We start from the raw sequence: 21,033 nt of genomic DNA on the forward strand, positions 1-21,033 counted from the left end.
TTTCCTTCTTTCTCCCAACCCAGACACCAGCTCTCACTCTCACTCTTGCTCTGTGTGGATGTCTCTGTTTCTTTCTGACTAGCTCTTTTTAACCATTCAAATACTATTCAGGGACCAGGAAAACAAAACAAAACAAAACAAAACACTTTAAGAGAACAGTTACAAGTTACTATTTTCTTTCCTTAACAAAACAAAAATTTATTTTCAACATACCATGATCATGAATGAACTTCTACTTTATAGCACCTAAGAGATTAATGTCATTTAAAACCATTCTTTTAGTACTATACTCATTTAGTAAAGTACCTCAAGGAGTCTCTGTATGAGTATATTTGTAATTGAAGTAGGTTCTCATCATGTGATAGTCAGACACCTGCTATAAGAATCATCTGCGAACTTCTCTAAAATGTAGAAGTCTATGATGGTCCCCATGGGAAAGGTGCTTCTTTGAGGAAGGAGGATAGGAATCTGAAAGTTTACGATGAAGCCCAGATAATCTTTATATGCACTAATATTTGAGAACTGATCAACTTAGATGACGTTTTCTCAGGTGTACTCTTAAGGTGTACTTTAAAAATCAATAGAAACCCAAAAGGTTAAAGATGTCATGCTCTTTCAGACAATCATCTGACACAGGTTATTATAATAAATGAGATAACAAATCCAGAGAGGTTAACAAAGTCCCCAACATCATAGAGCTTGAAAATGGTTGAGGCAGAATTTATCCCCTATTCCATTTGACTCTGAAGCTTAGTTCATCTCAGAGTTTTGTGTTTCCAAACTGAACTATTTAGTTATGGGGCCCAAGAACTCTTAACCTTTCAGAGTCATTTAAAAAAATAAATTAAAGGGTTTGGACTAGGTTATAATTGCTGGTGCTCCGGAGTTTGAACTAAATTGTAGTCTAGAGAAGTTATGACTTGACTGAAGTCACAGTGCTAATGGCAGATTCAAACAGCCACAGTCTATGAACTCACATTTAGTACCTCTTTCAAATTTATCTTTTATAGTTAAAAATATAGTTATTCTCAATTCTTCACAAATATTTCACATTCAGAAAATCTATGTTCCGGATCTGGTACCACTGTGGTATTATGAATTGTTATCAAAAAATATTATAGGTATAATATAAGAAATAAAAGCTACATGTAGAGAAAGCAAAGTAGGCAACCAGAAGTCATCTATATTCCTTACCTTTACTATCACCATGACAGTAGCAATACCAGGTGGCATCGTTCCATAAATATCAAAGGCTTCCACCAGAAAAGTGATACTTGCTTCTTGGTCTGGAAATGCCTCATAATCTAAACTCCTTAAAAGGGATAGTTCTCCTGTAAATGGATGTAGTGCAAAAAAGTGCTTCACTTCCGGGCTTCTTATCCGGTAAGACACATTTGCTCCAAGGTCAACATCTTTGGCCTGTAACGAGTTAAGCAGAAGAATGGTTGTATTAGTGATGTTACTGTAAAAGAGAAATGCAAGATGGATAGAAGTCATGTGTCAGTGCCTAGGACAGCATAAAGTTAATCAAAAGACACATTTAAAAAAAAAAAAAACCACTTTGTTAAATACTTTACCAAAGAGAGGGAGGGAGAGAGAGAGATCTACCCATGAGATTTTGTCATTGTTGATGTTATTAGTATATCTTTTTATGTGAAAAATCACTGATTAGATGAATCATACCACAGTAAAGAAATATTGTCATAAATGATTGTGTTATTTCCTGCAGATTTAATAATCATCATAATAATATTTTAAATAAAAGTAAATTGTATCGAGTGATTTCCATAAACATAATAGAGTGCTAAAGGACTGTAAGAAGACTAAGAAACTGTAAGAGGCAATTTATTCTCACAGGAATCCTGTGATAACATTCTTAGAGATCACTCTATTTATACCTCCCTTCATTTAACCAATATTTGAGTAGTAATTATGCACAAGGTGCTGTAAAGATCACCATGAGGAATGAAGACACAATTATTGCCACCACCTCACCCCCTCCCCGCCCCATTATGGTCTCAAAGAGGAAATAAGACAACAAATACCCAAATAGAAGGAGAAAAAAATAGTGATATGTCATCTAAAAGGTGTTCCAAATTGGGAATGATATCTTTTAGCTGAAAGGATGCTTTTTATGGAAGTGTTATAGAATGGCTATTTCAATCGGCTATTTCAATCGGTAGCATAGACTGGCAAATGCACCTCAGGTAAAGAAAATGGAATGCAGCAAGAATAAAAGAAGATCCAGGGTATGTAAGAATGTGGATTTGTAAATACAAACATCTCCTCTCTCCCAGGATTTTGAGCAGGTTTATTTGCTGCTTTGAATAATCCTTCTTTCTTCTTTGCTTGAATAACTCTTACTTGCCCCTTGGTTCATGCTTTAGAAACAACCTTTTCCAGCAAGCATTTTCTTTGCTCTCAGATTAGGTTAAGAGCTCCACCTCTATTATCCTAGATCTCCTGTATTGATGACCTATGTTCTAACTACCAATTTACTTGTCTGATTGCTAAACTAGACTGAAAACTCAAAGATGGCAAGAAATTTTTCTTGTTCACCTTTGTGTGCCCAAAGTCTAGCAGAGGATTTGGGATACAGTAGACACAGAAGATATACTTGTTAAATACATGAATTAACTAGTTATTAATTGATTGATTGAAGATATACTTGTTAAATAAATGAATTAACTAATTGATTGATGAATGAAGGAATAAATGGAGAGATCCCATTCCTCTCCCTGCCTTATTTAGATTTATTAATGTTTATTGCCTAAGTAAATATTTGTTGAGTTCAATTATGGAAGGAATACAGATTCTTGAAAACCACGCTAACAAAAATCAAGTTGTGGATTGCAGGTGAAGCAACAACTACAAAATTTTGTTTCAAAATATACCTCATAGATCATCTGAGCCAGAATGAAATGGAGTGGTTGCTAAAAAATGCGGATTTATGGGTCAACCTAACATACTGAATCAAAATGTCCAGAGCTTCTGGTAATTTATAGTCAAAAATTTAAAAAAGATACTTGGATATGGAGATGCCATTAAAAAGGAGACTTACATTCCTAGAAGATGTATATTGAATACAAAAAAATACTACAGAATAATGGGTACAATATCTGTATAATATAGGGGAACCTATACATATGTATGTGTGCATATATATGCATACGTATATGTTACATATACACATATCCACACAAATGCATATTTATGCATATGTAAATATTTGATATCTATGTGAGAACAAATATAATTGTAAAAGAATAATCATAAAAGTTTAATACTGAGTACTTCACAGGCACAATGTGGGAGATTATTAACTTTTACTTCATAGACTATTATATTGTTAGCTGTTCCAATAAACATACAACATTACTTCTGTAAATTAAAAAAAAAAACTATTAAAAAGTTTCATTTTGTTTCCTACAAATTAACCATTCTCCCCTTAATTTTGGGATATACCTAAAGTATGGTTGCCACATAAAATACAATATGCAATATTTGACATTTGCTTACAATAGAAAATTATTTATTATTTATATGAAATTAAAATTTAACTTGGTGTGTTATAGTCTTATTTGCTAAATTTGGCAAACCCTAATAGCAAATCTTATAATGTAGAACTCATGAAATTAATGCTTCTTCTACACACCTCTATTTGAAGGAAGGTAGTCCCAGCTGGCAGATTCTCTTCCACAACAACAGTGTATGTTGAATTGGTGAACACGGGACTGTTATCATCAATATCCAAAACCTTAATGGCCAGTGTTAGAGTTGAATGACGAGGGTGTACCGCTCCATCTGTTGCCACAACAACAAGTTCATAGTAGTCCCTGACTTCTCTGTTAAGCTTCACTGCTGTGTAAATGCTCCCATTGGATGTGATGCGAAAAAGATTATTGAAGTTACCCAAACTGTAGTGCACTTGGCCATTTATTCCAGCATCAGGGTCTGTTGCCTAAATGAAATGAAAAACAAAGGAATTCACAGAATAACTTTTGGTATGCTGCTAATAGATTAAGGGGATAGTTAATGAGCTATGACATTTTTCTAATCAAATATTATTTTTTTCTCTAAGGATAAAATTAAAAAGACAATGACAATGCAATTCAAAGTCTAAAACATTAAAAAAATACTAAACTTTAATTAATTTCCTTCATTCAAAATTAGTATAACTTATAAACTGATAATGTGATTAGCAGTAATAATATATTATGACAGAAAAATCTTATTTTATAAATACTGAATTGTTCATGTATTATCATTTTTATAGGTTTCTGATACTAAAGAAAAAATATTTAATTTTTAATTAACTAAACATAATTTGCTGAGTGACAATTTAAGATCCCATAGTTTTTGTTAAAGTACTTTATATATTCATTTTCACATTTTTATATGTTCAACAATATTTGTTATTTTTAACAAATAATACTTGTTATAAATAATTTTCATAAATAGTACCTCATTTAATCCTCATGATGTTCTTATGAGTAAATATTATTGGCTTCATTTTATAAATGAGAATACTCTGGCTTATGGAATTTAATTATCTTGCTTAAGGTTGTACAAGAATTAAATATCTCAGTGCCCCAGTTCTTAGTATAATATTTCACATATAAAACTACTTAACAAATACTTGTGGAATTAATGAATATTACATTAATTGAATATATGGAGCTGAGATTTGAAACTAAATCTTCCCCCCAAATCCAAATGGAACTAAAAGTACAGTAATTATAAAGTGCCTGCAAAGGGCTCTTATTTAATATTGGAATACAAGTCCTCAAATAAAAATTGAGAATTGGTCAACTGTAATGAATTTGTATTCATGGAAAATTTTTAAATCGTGTAAAATCCCTTTTCATCAAATAAAATTAGTAAATTTTGAGTCAATATTCATCTAATGGAATGCTACAAGAATCTCGTCTAAAACTCAGTTGTGATACAAATTATGACTCTATCAAATACTGTGTATTTTGGAGTCCGTTGTGCTACCATTGTGCCACGAGGCCTTCCAGAAGTACTGTATATGTTGTGTTAAATAGTTCCATATTATTGTTCTTTACAGAAACTGGAATAAATCTTAGAAACTGTGAAATGTTATATAACTATGCTATCAACAAGGAAATTAAGGAAAATAAGACACTTGGCTGCCTTATGAGCCAGGGGCACAATAATAACTTGATGTCCACAAAACCTGGAATGCAATAGGATATATTTAACAGCATGTATGCAGTTATATATCCTGCTTTATAAACACTGGTGAAGTATGTGGGATGGATTTGCTGAAGGCTTGTGTCTTGTTTGCAATGACAAAGTTCAAGATATAAAAATCATGTTATAACTGTGCTCCTCCTATATGTCATAATGCCAGACGTTTCAGCAGGATTTGTCTCTTTGATTCATCAAAACAAAATGCTTCTGGGAATTAAACATCTCTTGGGGTTTACTCCTGAGAAAAGATTGAAGAAGAATTGTAGGAATGCCCCTAAAGAGGGGAAAATACTGTAAAAGAGGTGAAGAGTTTCTATTGACATATTTTCTTCTACTTTTATACTTTGCCTAGAATTTGCTTTCCAAATTAGTCAAGTTAGTCATCTGAGTGGAAAAAAACAAAGACCATTGTCTCCTACACTTCCCCCTGCCACAAAAAAAAAAAAAAAAAAACACTGTGGACTTTATTTTTTGAATGAAATCACTGATCAAGTACATAGAAAAAAATGTAAACCAATAATATAAACAGGCCTTATTTCATAATACCAGCACTCCTGAAATTTTCAGTCACTTTTTATGTCTGTGGAATACATTAAGACTATAGAAATCAATGATTTACGGTAATTAGTAATTTAAATGACTCTTGATCAAGTTGTTTTTTATTTATCCATATCATTTAAGACTTAGAATGGTTCAATTTGGCCAATGTGCTGTATGTGCGGTTGTGTGTGTGTGAGTGTGTGGGTGAGAGGGGGAGAGTGTTGTATATGTATTGTTCTACATGCATCCAGCTGCTTAATGGATATCTCCATTAGTGTGCCTTCAATATGTCTGTATTAGTTTTCTCTTGCTGCCATAACAAATAATCACAAATTTAGCAGCTTATAAAACACAAGTTTATTATTTTATAGTTCTGTAGGTCAGTCCAACATGGTCTCACCAGGCTAAAATCAAGGTGTAGGCATGAATATGTTCCCTTCTGGAAGCCCTAGAAGGAAACAATTTCCTTGCTCATTCCAGTTGTTGACAGAATTCAAGTTGCTTGAGGTTGTAGGATTGAGATCTCTACTTCCTTGATGGCTGACTTATGAAGACCAATCCAGTTTCTAGAGGTCACTCATTCATAGCCCTTGGCTCATGGCACATTCCCTCCATTTTTAAAGCCATCAATGACGGTAGAGTTCCTTTTACATTTTTTTAATTCCTCTTCCTTCTTCTTCCATCTCATCTTTTTGACCCACTCTTTAGCCATCCTATTCAACTTTCAAGGGCTTGTATGATTATACTAAGCTCACCTGGACATCCCAGGATAATATTCCCATCTCAATATCCTTAACCTTAATCATACCTTTTGAAAATATACCAGTAATTTATATTTTATGATGGCATGATTTGTTGAGAGAAAATCTCCAAATAGATATTCAACAGGTAGACTGGAAGCAAATGTTAGATGAGGCAGCTTCATCAATAGGGTTTCATAATTTTTAAAATAATCAGTTGAAATTTTTATAAAATGTAAGTAACATGCCAAGTACACACACACACACACACACACACACACACACACACACACACACACACACACACACCACATTGACTCAACTCACTACCACTTAATTCACTAAATGCCTAGCTACTATGAAAAGAAGTGTATTTGATGCTTATGGAATAATACTGTAATATCCTCCAGGAAACTGCTCTAAAAATTTTAATGTGACTCAGACATACATCTAATGGAAATTAAAAGAAAAAGTAGGATGTAAAATGCAGGGCTATTTCCTTTCTTTTTCTATCTCTTCATTAATTGAGGAGTATAAATAAGGTCATGTAAGTCAAGAAACACGGGCTGGCTGAACAAGGCAGTTTCACTTATTTACTACTATAGATGAGTATGTAGATGTTAGACAAGATAACCAAACACAGAATCTTATATTATCAGCAGTCCTTTCAAGAATTTGCGTCGATGTTTAATATTTAGTCAAGCAGTTCAGTGTGTGATGCTATAATGAAACCACTTATCTTCCTAGAAATCAATTAAAAGTTAATTAAAATTGTTAATAAGAAAAATCACACATCTATTCTCCCCTTGTACTACATCAAAGCAATAAACAGTAATAGCTGCAACTTTATAATCATCTGTTCACAGTTAACACATTTTTGTAATATACACCTTACTATGGGGCTTGATTTGTGGCTACTGATTTGTGAATGCATAATGCTGGGAAATTGGCTGATAGTCTGTAGTCAAATAAAGATCTCACTGAACAGAATTTTGAATATTGGCCAGAAACACTACTGGCAAACCTTAATCCTTAAAAGTCAGAGTATATTAAAGACAACCAAATAATTACTTAAGAAAGAAGTCGCATGATGTACCTGGGCAGTTACTTAACAAAGATTTTTTTGGGTAGTTGCTCAGCACCCATTTTATAGCCTTCCCTTTGAAATACGAATAAGGAAATATATTTCTTAAACATTAAATTCATTCCTTTTTTTTTTTGGTTATCTTTTTGGAATAGTCTACTACACAATCCTTCCCATCAATAAAAGTGAAAGCTTATTACTGGGATTCCTACGCTGGGGGCTCCTAATCCAATAGACACTTAAAAGTATGTCTCTACTGGTGGAATACATTGGGACAAAACCTCAAAGGAAGGTCTGATGTTTGTACGCACACCTTCTATGGAGGAGTCCCTGGGTAGATTACTTGTGCAATTTGTCAGTGATTAATTCTAATTTAAAATATTTTTTAAACTTATACCCATTCAGATTAATTATTTAGATAGAAAATCATGTGTTTATTATGACAAAAATCAGCTGCAAGCAAAGAACTTCAAAAAGAAAATGTGATAGCTATTAAAAAGGTGTGAACTACCATGAAGCACCTAATTAGCCCAGTGTGAAGCTGAGATGGAGGCTTGCTCTATTTTTTGTTTGTCCTTTACAGCAATTTCAGGGGTTGTGCTTCTCACCCTGAAGCAGGAACCAACATGATGGAGAAGTTGGGCAGTACATCCCTAATGTATTAATGACATTACTGGTGAAAATACACTTTTTAAATTATTATCTATAAACTTCAAAAAGATATGCAATAGTTGTCTTTATTTCTATAAAGAATTTGAGATATTTAAGGGCTGTGATTATTAGCATAAAAGGAGAGAAACAATTTAATGACTCAAGATGCAGGCAAATTTTTCCTCTCTCCACATAAATGACTCATATTCATTATTGAACAATAGCAGCTAGACTTACTGGTCAGAAGGTAACAAGCACACTTGAATTGAAATCACTGAAAATATAACCACAGTGAATACTTTTTCATCAAATATTGGAACTCTCAAATATTCAATCCCTAGAAATCTAGAAAACCCATATTTAAACTAGTGATTTCTCAAGGGCTCAACTCTAGGTTAGAAGCCGGATCCTCGCCATAGTCACTCAACGTCTTTAGATGAGTTAATTGCTCTGAAGGAGCACAGGAAATTTCGCCCCAAAATATGACACGTTGGTAGAAAGAGTATTTTGAATTAAAGGTCCTTAGAGATCAATAGGTGTTGGAGGAGGTTTTCCCTCTAACTGCATAAAACCAGATGTACTCATGAAAAGAAAACAATTGCCGTTCCTTCCCCTCTCTGTTATCTCAATATATTACAGAAAAGAAGATCAAGAATGCAACAGATCTGGCCCAAATCATTTTAAATATAATACCTATCTCTCAGGTTAATTTAATTTCCAAAGACAAGCATTCATAAGTCAATCTATTTCCCCCATCCATTCATTTTCCCATGTACCTATTCATCCTCCCTAGTAACCATTTATTGCCCCTAAACAGAATTACCTATATTCCTCATATCCCCTTCTCCTCTAAAATGAGGGTACATAAATTTTTGGATCCCACTGGGATATGGGATAATAACTCTGTGATTCTCTTGTGTGCTTGGTAAGTAAATCTCTTTCTCTTATTAATCTGCTTTATTGTGAGTTGATCTTCCAGGGAAACTCCCTCGGAAGTTTTCCTCCACCCCCACAGCTCTAAGCATCCATTCTTCATCTGTAAAATGATAACCATCATTAGTATTTATCTTACTACCTCCTATGAGGACTGAAAACAATTAGCAGAATACTTGGGTTACATTAAGCAATCAATAAAGCAAGCCATGTTTACTTTTATTGTGATTTTTCAAAAAATTAATTCTGTCCTAAAGTTCTTAAAGACGTTTTTTGATAGAAAAAAACTAACCTAATTTTATTGGCTTATTTATACATATAATTTTCCTTAGGGTCATGTTTAATCTGGTATAGAGAATCTGTTAGGTCCTATTAACATTGTTGTTGTCTAGATTTATGAGAACTTTGGTGTCTGTATTAATTAGCAAATTCATATGTGAAAGATACCTGTCCACATAGTATTTTTGATGTAATAAGTAAATATATAAGAAAAGTTTACATGATCAGATGATAAATAGCAGAAGTTTACTTTAATAATTATAATAAAAATGAAGATGTAAAACCTTTTGATGCATACATTCAGATAGTGTTAGATTAAATACATGATAGAGGAATTTTGATGAAAAAGTATATCTGATGATTTTATAGCTATTGCCACACTAAGAAATGTTTGCTGTGTTTGGCTTGAGAAAAGTCAGTTCAAAAGGTGCATTTCATTTGAAAGAAGAAGAGAAGAGATAACTTTCAGGTGCATTTTAAAGTAATTTCATCATGGTTTGGAAAACAAATATATATGTCAGTGGATGAGTGATCATGACCTGATCATAAATTGTGAAGCTCTTAAAAATCATCGTAGTGATACCTGAAAGTAATATAAGAGTTATTTTACATTAAACATTCCCTTGCTCATTGTAACTACCGCAGGCTGTCCTTCCAAATCTTAAAAGATAAATTCTATCCAGAGAAATCACTAAATAGTATTTCCACATATAAAAAGCTTGGCAGCTGCCCATATTTTTCTCCAATGCTATGTCTTTTTTAGTGTTCTTAAATTCTTTCCATTCTACCATGGAGGAACCTCAATTAAACTGTCTTTAAGGGCTTAGATATTTCTGTGGGATGCCTCCTCTGGTCAAGTCTAGACAGCAGTCATACACTGAGACTCCCTGTCATCCTGTATTTATTTAGCTCTGTAACACATTGTAACTGGCTGGTTACCTGCCTGTCTCCCACACTATACTTCAAACAACTTGAGGAAAAAATGCATTGCTCATAACTGACTTGCCAATGCCTATTCTTCACAGGTGTTCAATGAATATTTGTTGAATAAATGCTTAATTAAGGACATCACTTTTACCAAGTAGTGGGTGCCTTACTTGAAGGTTTTGCTGAATCTACCAATAGCCAAAGCAATTACTCTAAGTTATACAACGAATTACATTTAGCCTAGCATCCAAGGCTCTTCATGACCTTGTTCTAACTTATCTTTTTGCATTTATCTTCCTCAACTTACTCTCTGACACAAACTCTATGTTTTAGTCAAAGTAGTTTATTTACTGTGTCAGCCAGCTTCCAAGCAACTCTCAAATTCAGTGCTTTGTTACCACGGATATTTATGTCTCACCTATGCAGCATCCATCCTAAATTGCCTGCAGCTTTACTCTGTATTATCTTACTCAGAAAGGAGAGTAAAGGAGCTGCCTCTGTTGGAACATGATGCTCATGGGACAGAGGAAAAACAAGTTTGATGAGATGATCAAACTGCAGCTTTTAATGCTTCTGCTTGGAAGTGAAACACACCACCTACGCTCTCACTTCATTGGCCAAGGCAAATCGCATGCCATTTTCACATGTTGTGAAAATAGCATCCTCTCATAGAATGGGAGAACAATAAATTGAAACAATTAAACAATCTACTACCCTGGTTTTCCTTGAAATGAAATGTACCATGCTCTCTCTCACCTTTCTGGATCTTCAAAACCTAGCTTCAGTTCTGCTCATCTGGGACGCCTTTTCTTTCCATCTAGCCTTCTGATTCCTCTTTCAGTTAGCATGAGCCACTTTTTGTTGCCATATATGTGTAATGTGCGATTAAATATTAGGCCTAGAAAGCCATAGTACATCCATCTATTACATAATGGAAGCCACCAGTAGAGAAAAGAACCTGTGAATTGTTTGGTGAGAGAGAAGTGGGAAGTGGGGCCACAAGCAAATGGAAGTAAACTATCTCTGTAGAGCTGGGTGACATTTGATGCAAATGAATTGAGGGTGTCTGAGTTAAACAAGCCATTTTCAGCTATTGCAGTACAGCCTACAGAGCTCTGAATGAGTAAACACTAGGAAGAAGCCATGGAGTCCTGCACTAAAAATCTTTACATATTCAACTGTCGTATAGGTAAACACTCAGAAATCATGACTTCAATGCTTTAGGAAAAGGGTTATTGTCAGATTCATATTCACACAACAAACAAAATAATGCTTCATGTTCATTAAATGTATTTACATAGTTCTATAGTAAGGCAGTCTTTTCCCTCTCTCAAATATGCCTTACACTTCTGAAAAGGGAGAGGAAAATCTGAGAGGACTCATTCCATTATTTTCATATTTTTTCCCTGTTGCTTAGCATTTGATAATTCTGTACTTTAGGTTTATTGTGTATATACTTTTGCATGTGATGGTGGAAAGTCATATGCTGAAATGATATTTTGTTTGTTTACCTCTTCTTCTACTTCTCTCACCTCTTCAGTCCCATCTTTTCATCTGTGGACAAATGTGTTCTAAGCCCTAAGTCTAAGGCATTTTGCCAAACTAACCACCCTGTCTCATGCCTACTTTATCCTACCATAAAGTCCTCCCCTGCTTCCCAATCTGGTTCTTCAGCCTAAACATCACCTCTCTCAGTAGCAGCAAAGTTATAAGCCTCATCTTTATGCTCCTAAAGCTCATTGTACATTCTTTACCAAATGTTTTATTACTTTTTTTTGTATTTTTATAGCCCCCATGAAATTAAGAGTTCTGAAGGTTTGTTCTTATGATACAATGTCTGTTCTTTGCATTGACAGGTGTTAGCTGTGCAGTAATTTCTGCAAAAATGTCTTCTGAAGCTATTTTTGTTATGCAGCTCCCTATCATTCCTACCTCAACCACCCAAACACATGAAGAAATAAAAAATGTCAATTAGTATTTATAATCTTTTCTTAAAAGCAGGTATGTTTCCTGTTAATTAGATGAAATGTAAGATGAAAAGACATTTCGTTTTTTAGGTGAAAATTGAGTGAGCAATCACATCAACAATTATTTTGCCCAAACTTTGTCCTTATCTTATGGTCTATTGCTTTTTTACATTTCATTCTGTCACCTAAAATACATTGACACCCATTTCTAGTTCAGTTTAAAAATAAGTGTAGTAAATATACCTATTTCTTATGAAATTAAATGCAGTAGTTTAATTTTTCAACACTCTATTCAGGAGTTGCTCAAATTATTTTTTTCATTATTTCCCCCTTGAAGAGCCTTTTTAGATTATTTTCCACTTCCTAATTGAACTTCCAGGAAATTTTATTAACATAGATATATTGTGTATCTGTTTATATGTGTCTGTGTTACATACATAAGAAGAGTAAGATATTTTTGCCTCCCAAGAACCAATTTTTATCACTTTGAGGATTAACTCTAGTTAAAAGAAAGACCCCTGTAACTTCCTAATATACCACAAATAAACATTTTCAAATGAATATTATTCAATACTCATTACAGTGGTATCACTTTCTAAAATATTTGCCCATACTACTATGCAGAGTAACTCAAGGTATCTCTGGAGTTATACTCAACATTTACCACTTTTTAAGTAATGAAGTAAGAGAAGACTACCATTACTATGGATTTGCATTTTATGTGATAATCTGCTTGACCCAGGTATTTTGATTTTTTGTTTGTGCTTACCTTTTCTGTTAAGTTCTGACACAAAGTATGGTTTTCTGTTCTAAAAATTATTTTCAATAATTTTCTCTATGCTTATCAAAGATGTAATTTTTGCTTATCAGATGTCTTTATTATTCCATATACTAATCCCAAGTTTTAATTTTCTTTTTATCCAGTATTCTTTTGCATTAAATATAAACATACCCATGTATGTCCCTAAAAAGCCAAGAATAATCTATGCCCTAGGTAGTGTCCTTCTGTCTGTCACAGAGCTTTTTATTAAATCATGTTTACTCACATATTATTTGCTTGTATCAGTGCTAGAAGAAAATCATGATTGGAAACTGGAAAGAATGTGACAGCCAGGTTGGATTCTCTGTGAAATTCTCCATAATTAAATTTTCTGGAGAATGTTCAATTATTAGATTAACAGATGTGGATCTAAATCAAAATAAATAAAAGTACCTATGGCCAATATAATATTCATTTAATGAGAGAAGAATATCTCCCAATTCCCAATACTATCAATAATTCCACTTACTGAATATAAACCACTATTGTTTCTCAAACAACCACCCATAAAATTAAAAGGACTTTCTCCATTTTATACACATTGCTACAATCTTATCTCCTTTACCTACCTTGATAAAGTCACTGGGCTAAAGCAGGATATACATTCTGATCCCCTAGTTTTATTTTAACATCACTCATTCCTTGAGCTAGGCCTAAAGTTTAGTAACTTTCAGCTATGTTTCATTGCCTTAATCTGGGATATCTTTAAATAGGTGGATTTAGAAATGTATGTTTCATATTCACTCCTATGACAACAATTCACTGAAGTAACTGAAGATCACATTTCTACTGTCCTGTTAAACATTGTCATTTAAATTAGGGAAATAAAATTAATTGGAAATAACAACTTATTTCCTTATTTACCCCCGGGACTATATTTATGTGTAGAGGAAAGAGATAAGATATATAAAGTGTGGAACTGCATTTTGAATCAGAAATTATGGATTCAAATTCTGCTATGCTCTTTCCTTTTTAGCTGCCTTCTTTCCCATAGCATACTCTTGCATACTAATGATTGTGTAAATAGTAGATAACTATTTTAGAATAATTACTATGAATCAGGCCTTATGCAAGATATTGTCAGTTTGTTTCCTTTAATTTTGGTGTAAATGGTATTTCTGCTCACATTAATATTAAATATATACATAAATTTTTAAAAGTTACAGATTTATGAAAGACTCAGATATTTTATCAACATCCTTACGTTTTTCTGGTTAAATTAGAGAAAATAAACTAGATTGGAAATTACAAAGTGGGGAAAAATTTCATTTGGACATACATTATTTTTTATTTGTCAGCACACATAAATAAAATAATATTTTACTATCAATTGGCCAAGCAGGAATTTTTCCTGAGAATAACAGAATTTATTCTATAGGATGTTAGGTTTATGGAACATAACTGCTCCACAGGAGCAATCTGGCCAGTAGAATTACATGATACTGCATAAAAGAACTGGACTCTGGAATAAAAGAACAGATAGAAACGTTAAGTTTACATGAATACCTTCTTATTTCATCACATTTCACTTCATTGTGCTTCACAGATGTTCCATTTTTTGCAAACTGAAGGTTTGTGGCAACCATGTGTCAAGCAAGTCTATTGGTATCATTTCGCAATGGCATGTGATCATGTATCTGCATCACATTTTGGTAATTCTTGCAATATTTCAAACTTTTTCTTTATCATTATATCTGTCATGGTGATCTGTGATCAGTGATCTTTGCTGTTACTATTGTGATTGTTTTGGGATGCCATCGACTGCACCCATAAGAGACAGTAAACTTAATAAATGTACGTGTTCTGACTGTTCCACTGACTGTCCATTCCCCAGTCTTTCTCCTTCTCCTTAGTCCTCCCTAGTTCCTGAGACACAAAAATATTGAAATTAGGCAATTTATAACTCTACAATGGCTTCTAAGTGTTCAAGTGATATGAAGAATTGTGTGTCTCTCATTTGAAATTAAAAGTTAGAAATAATAATTAGTGTGGAAGGCATGTCAAAAGTTGAGATATGCCAATAGCTAGTCCTCTTGCAGCAAACAGTTAGCCAAGTTGTGAATGCACAGGAAAAGCTCTTGAAGGAAATTAAAAACGCTACTCCAGTGAACACACAAATGATAAGAAAGTGAAATAACCATATTACCGATAGGAAGAAAGTTTTAGTTGGCTGGATAGAATATCAAATTAGCCACCACATTTCCTCAAACCAAAGCCTAATCCAGAACAAGGCCCTAACTCTCTTTAATTCAGTGAAGACTGTGAGGAAAGAAAAGTTGGAAGCTAGCAGGGGTTGGTTCATGAGATTTAAGGAAAGAAGCCATCTCGATAACATAAAAATGCAAAGTGAAGCAGCAAGTGCTGATGTAGAAGAGGCAGTGAGTTATCCAGAAGATCTAGTTAAGATAATTGATGAAGGTGGCTACACTAAACAACACATTTTTCTGTTATCCATTGTGAGTTGATTTTTGTGAGTGGTAAGAGGTGCGGATCCTGTTTCAGTCTTCCACATGTACCTATCCAATTTTCCCAGCACCATTTATTGAATATGGATTCTTTTCCCCAGTGTATGTTTTTGTTTGCTTTGTCAAATATCAGATGGCAATATGAGGATGGTTTTATATCTGGATTCTTTGTTCTGATCCAGGTCTAGGTCTCTGTTCTTGTGCCAGTATCATCCTGTTTTGGTTACTATAGCCTAGTAGTGTAGCTTGAAGTCTGGTAAATTGATACTTCCCAGTTTGTTCTTTTCAATTAAGGTTGCTTTGGCTATACAAGGTCTTCTCTGGTTCCATATGAAGCATAGAATTATTTTTTCTAGATCTGTAAAAAATGATGGGGGTTCATTCTAAGACATGAAACTATAAGAATTCTAGAAGAAAATATTGGAAAAACTTTTATAGATGTCGGCCTAGGCAAAGAATTTATGAAGAAGACCCCAAAAGCAATCACAGCAACAACAAAAATAAATAAATGGTACCTGATCAAATTAAAAAGCTTCTTCACAGCCAAGGAAAACAATCATTAGAGTGAATAGACAACCTACAGAATGGGAGAAAATTATTTTCATGATACACATCTGATAAAGGGCTGATTACTAGAATCTGTAAAGAATACAAGAAAATCAGCAAGAAAAAAAATCAAACAATCCCATTAAAAAGTGGGCAAAAGACATGAACAGAAACTTTTGAAAAGCAGACAGACTAATGGCCAAGAAACATAAAAAAATGCTCAACATCTCTAATCATCAGGGAAATGCAAATCAAAACCACAATGAGATGTCACTTAACTCCAGTGAGAATGGCTTTTGTAAAAAGTCCAAAAACAACAAATGTTGGTGTGGATGCAGAGAGACAGGAACACTTATACATTGCTGGTGGGACTGCAAACTAGTGCAACCTCTGTGGAAAGTAATATGGAGATATCAAAGAACTAAAAGTAGAACTACCATTTGATCTAGCAATCCCACTACTGGATATTTACCCAAAGGAAAAAAAGACATTCTATAGAAGAGACACCTGCACTCGAATGTTTATAGCAGCACAATTCACAATTGCAAAGATGTGGAAACAAACCAAGTGCCCATCCAGCACATGGGTGGATTAATAAAATGCAGTATATGTATACCAAGGAGTACTACTAAACCACAAAAAATGGTGAAATAATACCTCTTATATTAACCTGGATGGAACTGTAGACCATTTTTTTAAGTGAAGTATCACAAGAATGGAAAAACAAACACCATCTGTACTCACCATTAAATTGGAACTAATTGATCAACATTTATGTGCATGTATGGAGATAACATTCATCGGAAATCAAGCAGGTGAGAGGGGTTAGGAGGGATGGTTAAATTCACATCTAATGGGTACAGTGCGCACTATCTGAGGGATGGGGACACTTATAACTTTTACACAAGTGGTAAAAAAGTAATTTATGTAACCAAAACGTTTGTACCCCTGTAATATTATGAATTAAAAAAATTATAAACAACAACAACAGATTTTTCAATGTAGACAAAATGGCCTTCTTTGTAAGAATATGCCATCTAGGACTTTCACAGCTAGAGAAGAGAAGTCAATGCCTGGCATAAAAGCTTCAAAGGATGGGCTGACTCCCTTTTTAGGGGTTAATGCAGCTGTGATTGTAAGGGGAAACCAATGCTCATTTACCATTTTGAAAATCCTAGCTCTTAAAAATTATGTTAAATCTATTCTGTCTATTCTCTAGAAATTGAACAACAAAGCCTGGACGACAGCACACCTGTTTACAGCATGGGTTACTGAATATTTTAAACTCACGATTGAGACCTATTGCTCAAGGAAAAAAAAAAAAGACTTTTTAAAAATATTACTGGTCACTGGCAATTCACCTAGTCACCCAAGAACTCTGGTGGACATGTATAAGGAGATTAATGTTTTTATGCCTGCTAACAAAACATCTATTTTATAGCTCATAAATCAGGAACTAATTTTGAATTTAAGTCTTATTATATAAGAAATACATTTCCTAAGGCTATAGCTACCATCAGTTGTGATTCCTCTGATGGAGCTGGGTAGAGTAAATTGAAAACCTTCTGGAAAAGATTCACCATTCCAGATGCTATTAAGAATGTTTAATGATGGATGAAATAAGGTCAAAATATCAACATTAACAGCAGTTTGGAAGAAGTTGATTCTAATCTTCACAAATGACTTCACTGGAAGAAGGGACTGCAGATGTGGTGGAAATAGCAAGAGAACTAGAATTAGAAGGGGAACTTGAAGATGTGGCGGAATTGCTGCAATGTCGTTATAAAACTTAAACAGATGAAGAGTTAGTTGCTTCCTATGGATGAACAAAGTAAGCAGTTTCTCGTGATGGAATCTACTCCTGGTGAAGATGCTGTGAACACTGTTGAAATGAATACAAAGGAGTTATCATATTATATAGACTTAGTTGATAAAGTAGGGGCAGGGTTTGAGAGGATTGACTCAAATTTTGAAAGAAGTTCTATTTGTTGGTAAAATGCTATGAAACAGTATCACATGCTACAGAGAAACGTTTTGTGAAAGGAAGAGTCAATCAATGCAGCAAACTTCATTGGTGTCTTATTTTAAGAAATTGTCACAGCTACCACAACCTTCAGGAGCCATCACTCTGATCAATCAGTAACCATCAACATCAGGGCAAGACCCTCCACCAGCAAAAAGTTATAACTCACTGAAGGCTCAGATGGTGATTAGCATTTTTTAGCAATAAAATATTTTTAATTTAGGTCTGTATTTTTTTAAAGACATAATGCTATTACACACTTAATAGACTACAGTATAGTATAAACATATCATTTATATGCACTGAGAAACCGAAAAACTTATGTGACTGGCTTCATTGCAATATTTGCTTTATTGTGGTAGCCTGGAATAGAACCCACAATATCTCTGTTATATGCTCATATTTTTTTTAAAAAGCATATTACTCTGAGAAACTGAAACTCTGTAATCTGTCTACCAAGAATTTTTGCAGATAATAAAGAAGAAAACTATTGACTTATTTCAAACTTAAAGTCTGAGGAATCTAAATGGAGACTGAAGTTACTGTCTAACATGACAAGTGTGAACCACTTTGATTTGCTTTGCCCAGAGGAAACATTACTCCTGCTACTTTCATAAAGACTGATTGCTTTTGACAGAAACCTGTCTGTGCAGACTTGGATGAGTATGATACTGAGAAGTCATAAAACCATTAGAAAAGACTGTGGCTCAGAGGAGCTCCACATAAAAATGTCCAGATAGAAGAAATAAGACAGAGAAAAAGAGGCTATATTTCCTATATATCCACGTTGTGAATTATGATACACAGAGGGAATATTTCCAGTCCTGGGTTTCAGAAATCCCAATGAACTAATCATCTGAGATATCATAAACTAAATAGTGAGAAAACAAGCCAAAGAAATATTGCATGCTTTTATTTATTTATTTTGTAGACTGCACCTAAATAAAAAAAAATAAAAAGAGCCTCTCATCTTTGATTCTTGTATGACTTCAAGAAAAAGCTATACTATGTAAGGGTCTTTGCAGGCTGAGTTCTCTGAGAAGCAGACAATGAGACAGAGATTAGTTGTAAGAGTTTTACTGTGAAGTGCTTTTGAAATTAACACTTCTAGAAGGCAAAGGAAGAAAGGGGGACTGGATTGAGGGAGAAGTCTAACTACTATATGGGGTCAATTACAGCCTTCACCAACCCAAGTAGGAGCTCTAAAATCAAAATTGCGTGTCAGAGTTGTTCTGAACTGGGGCAAAATGCCCAGGACTTTACGTTTAGGCATCATTCAGGATGTGGGCTACATTGGAAAGGGTGTGACTGTGGCAAGGGAGCCTTCTGCAGCTGGGGTAATGCTTGAAGTGGATGGCAGTTGAAGGATAACTGCCTGTATCACTCCCAGAAACTAAGACATCAAGTTCTTTCTTCAAGGAGGATCTAGGTGGTACATTTCGGTCTCCATAACAAGCCTATTCTGTATTGACTTTTCATTAGATTATAAACCCCTTGTTTAACGGAATATAGCAAATTTTATACACACACACCACATACTCAAAGAGCCTATGCAACATCATTTATTGTTTTGGAATGAAACAATTAGCTGCATTAAAGCCTTAAAGTTAAAAATATCTAGGTTTTTATTTTTCCCATCCAAAGTAATAATTGTGTTCTGCTCCTGTAGAGATGTTACTTTTATATTTTCTTGTTGAATTTGATTCCTAAGTAAGAATAGAAGTTTTACATATAGTGAGCTTTAGATATTTTTTTCTATCTTTTAGTTCTTACAAACACCCGGCAAGACTGTTTATAGTCCACACTTTACAGATAAGAATATTTCAGAGAATCTAAGAAACTTGTCCAAGTTCCTACAGCTAGCAAATAAGAGAACTTCGTCTTGAATTTAGGACATTGATATGCTGTCCGTTTGTGATCTTTGTGCAGGGAGGGAGCCTGCTATAACTGGGGTAGCATTATAAATTATTCTAACTGCAAGATAGCTTGGAGCCCAGAGATAAACAGTAAGATGACCTGGAAAAATTTAGAATTCACTCTGAAATAGTTTATGTATTTTAATTATGGGAATTAGGGCCATATCACGAAATACACACCTTGAAGCTTATTCTTACATAGTAACTCAGAACTTACATGTATTTGATTAGAAAAATAAAAGCCTAGAAAATTATTGGTGGTTTCCCTCACTCTCCTTTACTCTGTAGCAAGCTAGTCTGAAGTAAAATCAGAAGGGAAAAACAATATTTCAGAAAAGTCAATGGAAGTGATTCTATAAAATCATGGGAAATAGAGTATTGTAATGTGCTCAGAACTATGAATTTCACTATTTATTTTGAAACATGTAAGTACTCATTTCACACTAAGTCTACAAACCATCCAACATCTAGACCTATATTCAGCATTCTCCTGCTGCTAAAATTGAGGAGAACTTCCATCAAAAGATTCCATTCCCTCCTAAATTCCCAGGGGCAACACTGTGGGGACTATGTTGCCTGGAGACAATGTCTCTTTTTGGCATGTTCCACATCCCTATTTACTGCATCTATTACCATTAGTCTTCAAATCTGCTGAAGAATTTATCACTACAAAAAAAAAAAAGGAGAACGAAAAATTAATCACTTCCTACTGTGTCTTTCTTTCTACAGTCCTTCAGATCCCAGTATTCTTGGGTGAGGAGGAGAAAAAAGAAAAGGTCACCACACATTATATTCATTGCACTCATTCCTCAATGAGTTATTTTTTAGTTATTTAGTCAATCAAATATTTTATTATTTTTTTCTATTAGTTTTTGCACTTTCTTCTATGTAGTCTTTTCACGACTTTCCCCATTTTTCAGTTCTG

At 34.0% G+C, this 21,033-nt stretch overlaps 1 protein-coding gene across 17 annotated transcripts in view; it reads right to left on the reverse strand.

The window, feature by feature from the left end:
• PCDH15 (protocadherin related 15) overlaps nt 1–21,033 on the reverse strand; it is a 634,897-nt gene that overhangs the window by 160,946 nt on the left and 452,918 nt on the right. For all 17 annotated transcript variants that reach the window (XM_045568054.1, XM_045568051.1, XM_045568050.1 and 14 more), the window contains 2 exons: nt 3,656–3,961; nt 1,195–1,419 (listed from right to left, as the gene is read on the reverse strand). In XM_045568054.1, the coding sequence (XP_045424010.1) occupies nt 1,195–1,419; nt 3,656–3,961 (531 nt within the window). The remainder of the gene's footprint in view (nt 1–1,194; nt 1,420–3,655; nt 3,962–21,033) is intronic.

The sequence above is a fragment of the Lemur catta genome, chromosome 14 (assembly GCF_020740605.2).
Source record: "Lemur catta isolate mLemCat1 chromosome 14, mLemCat1.pri, whole genome shotgun sequence".
In the NCBI taxonomy this organism is placed as follows: Eukaryota; Metazoa; Chordata; class Mammalia; order Primates; family Lemuridae; genus Lemur; species Lemur catta.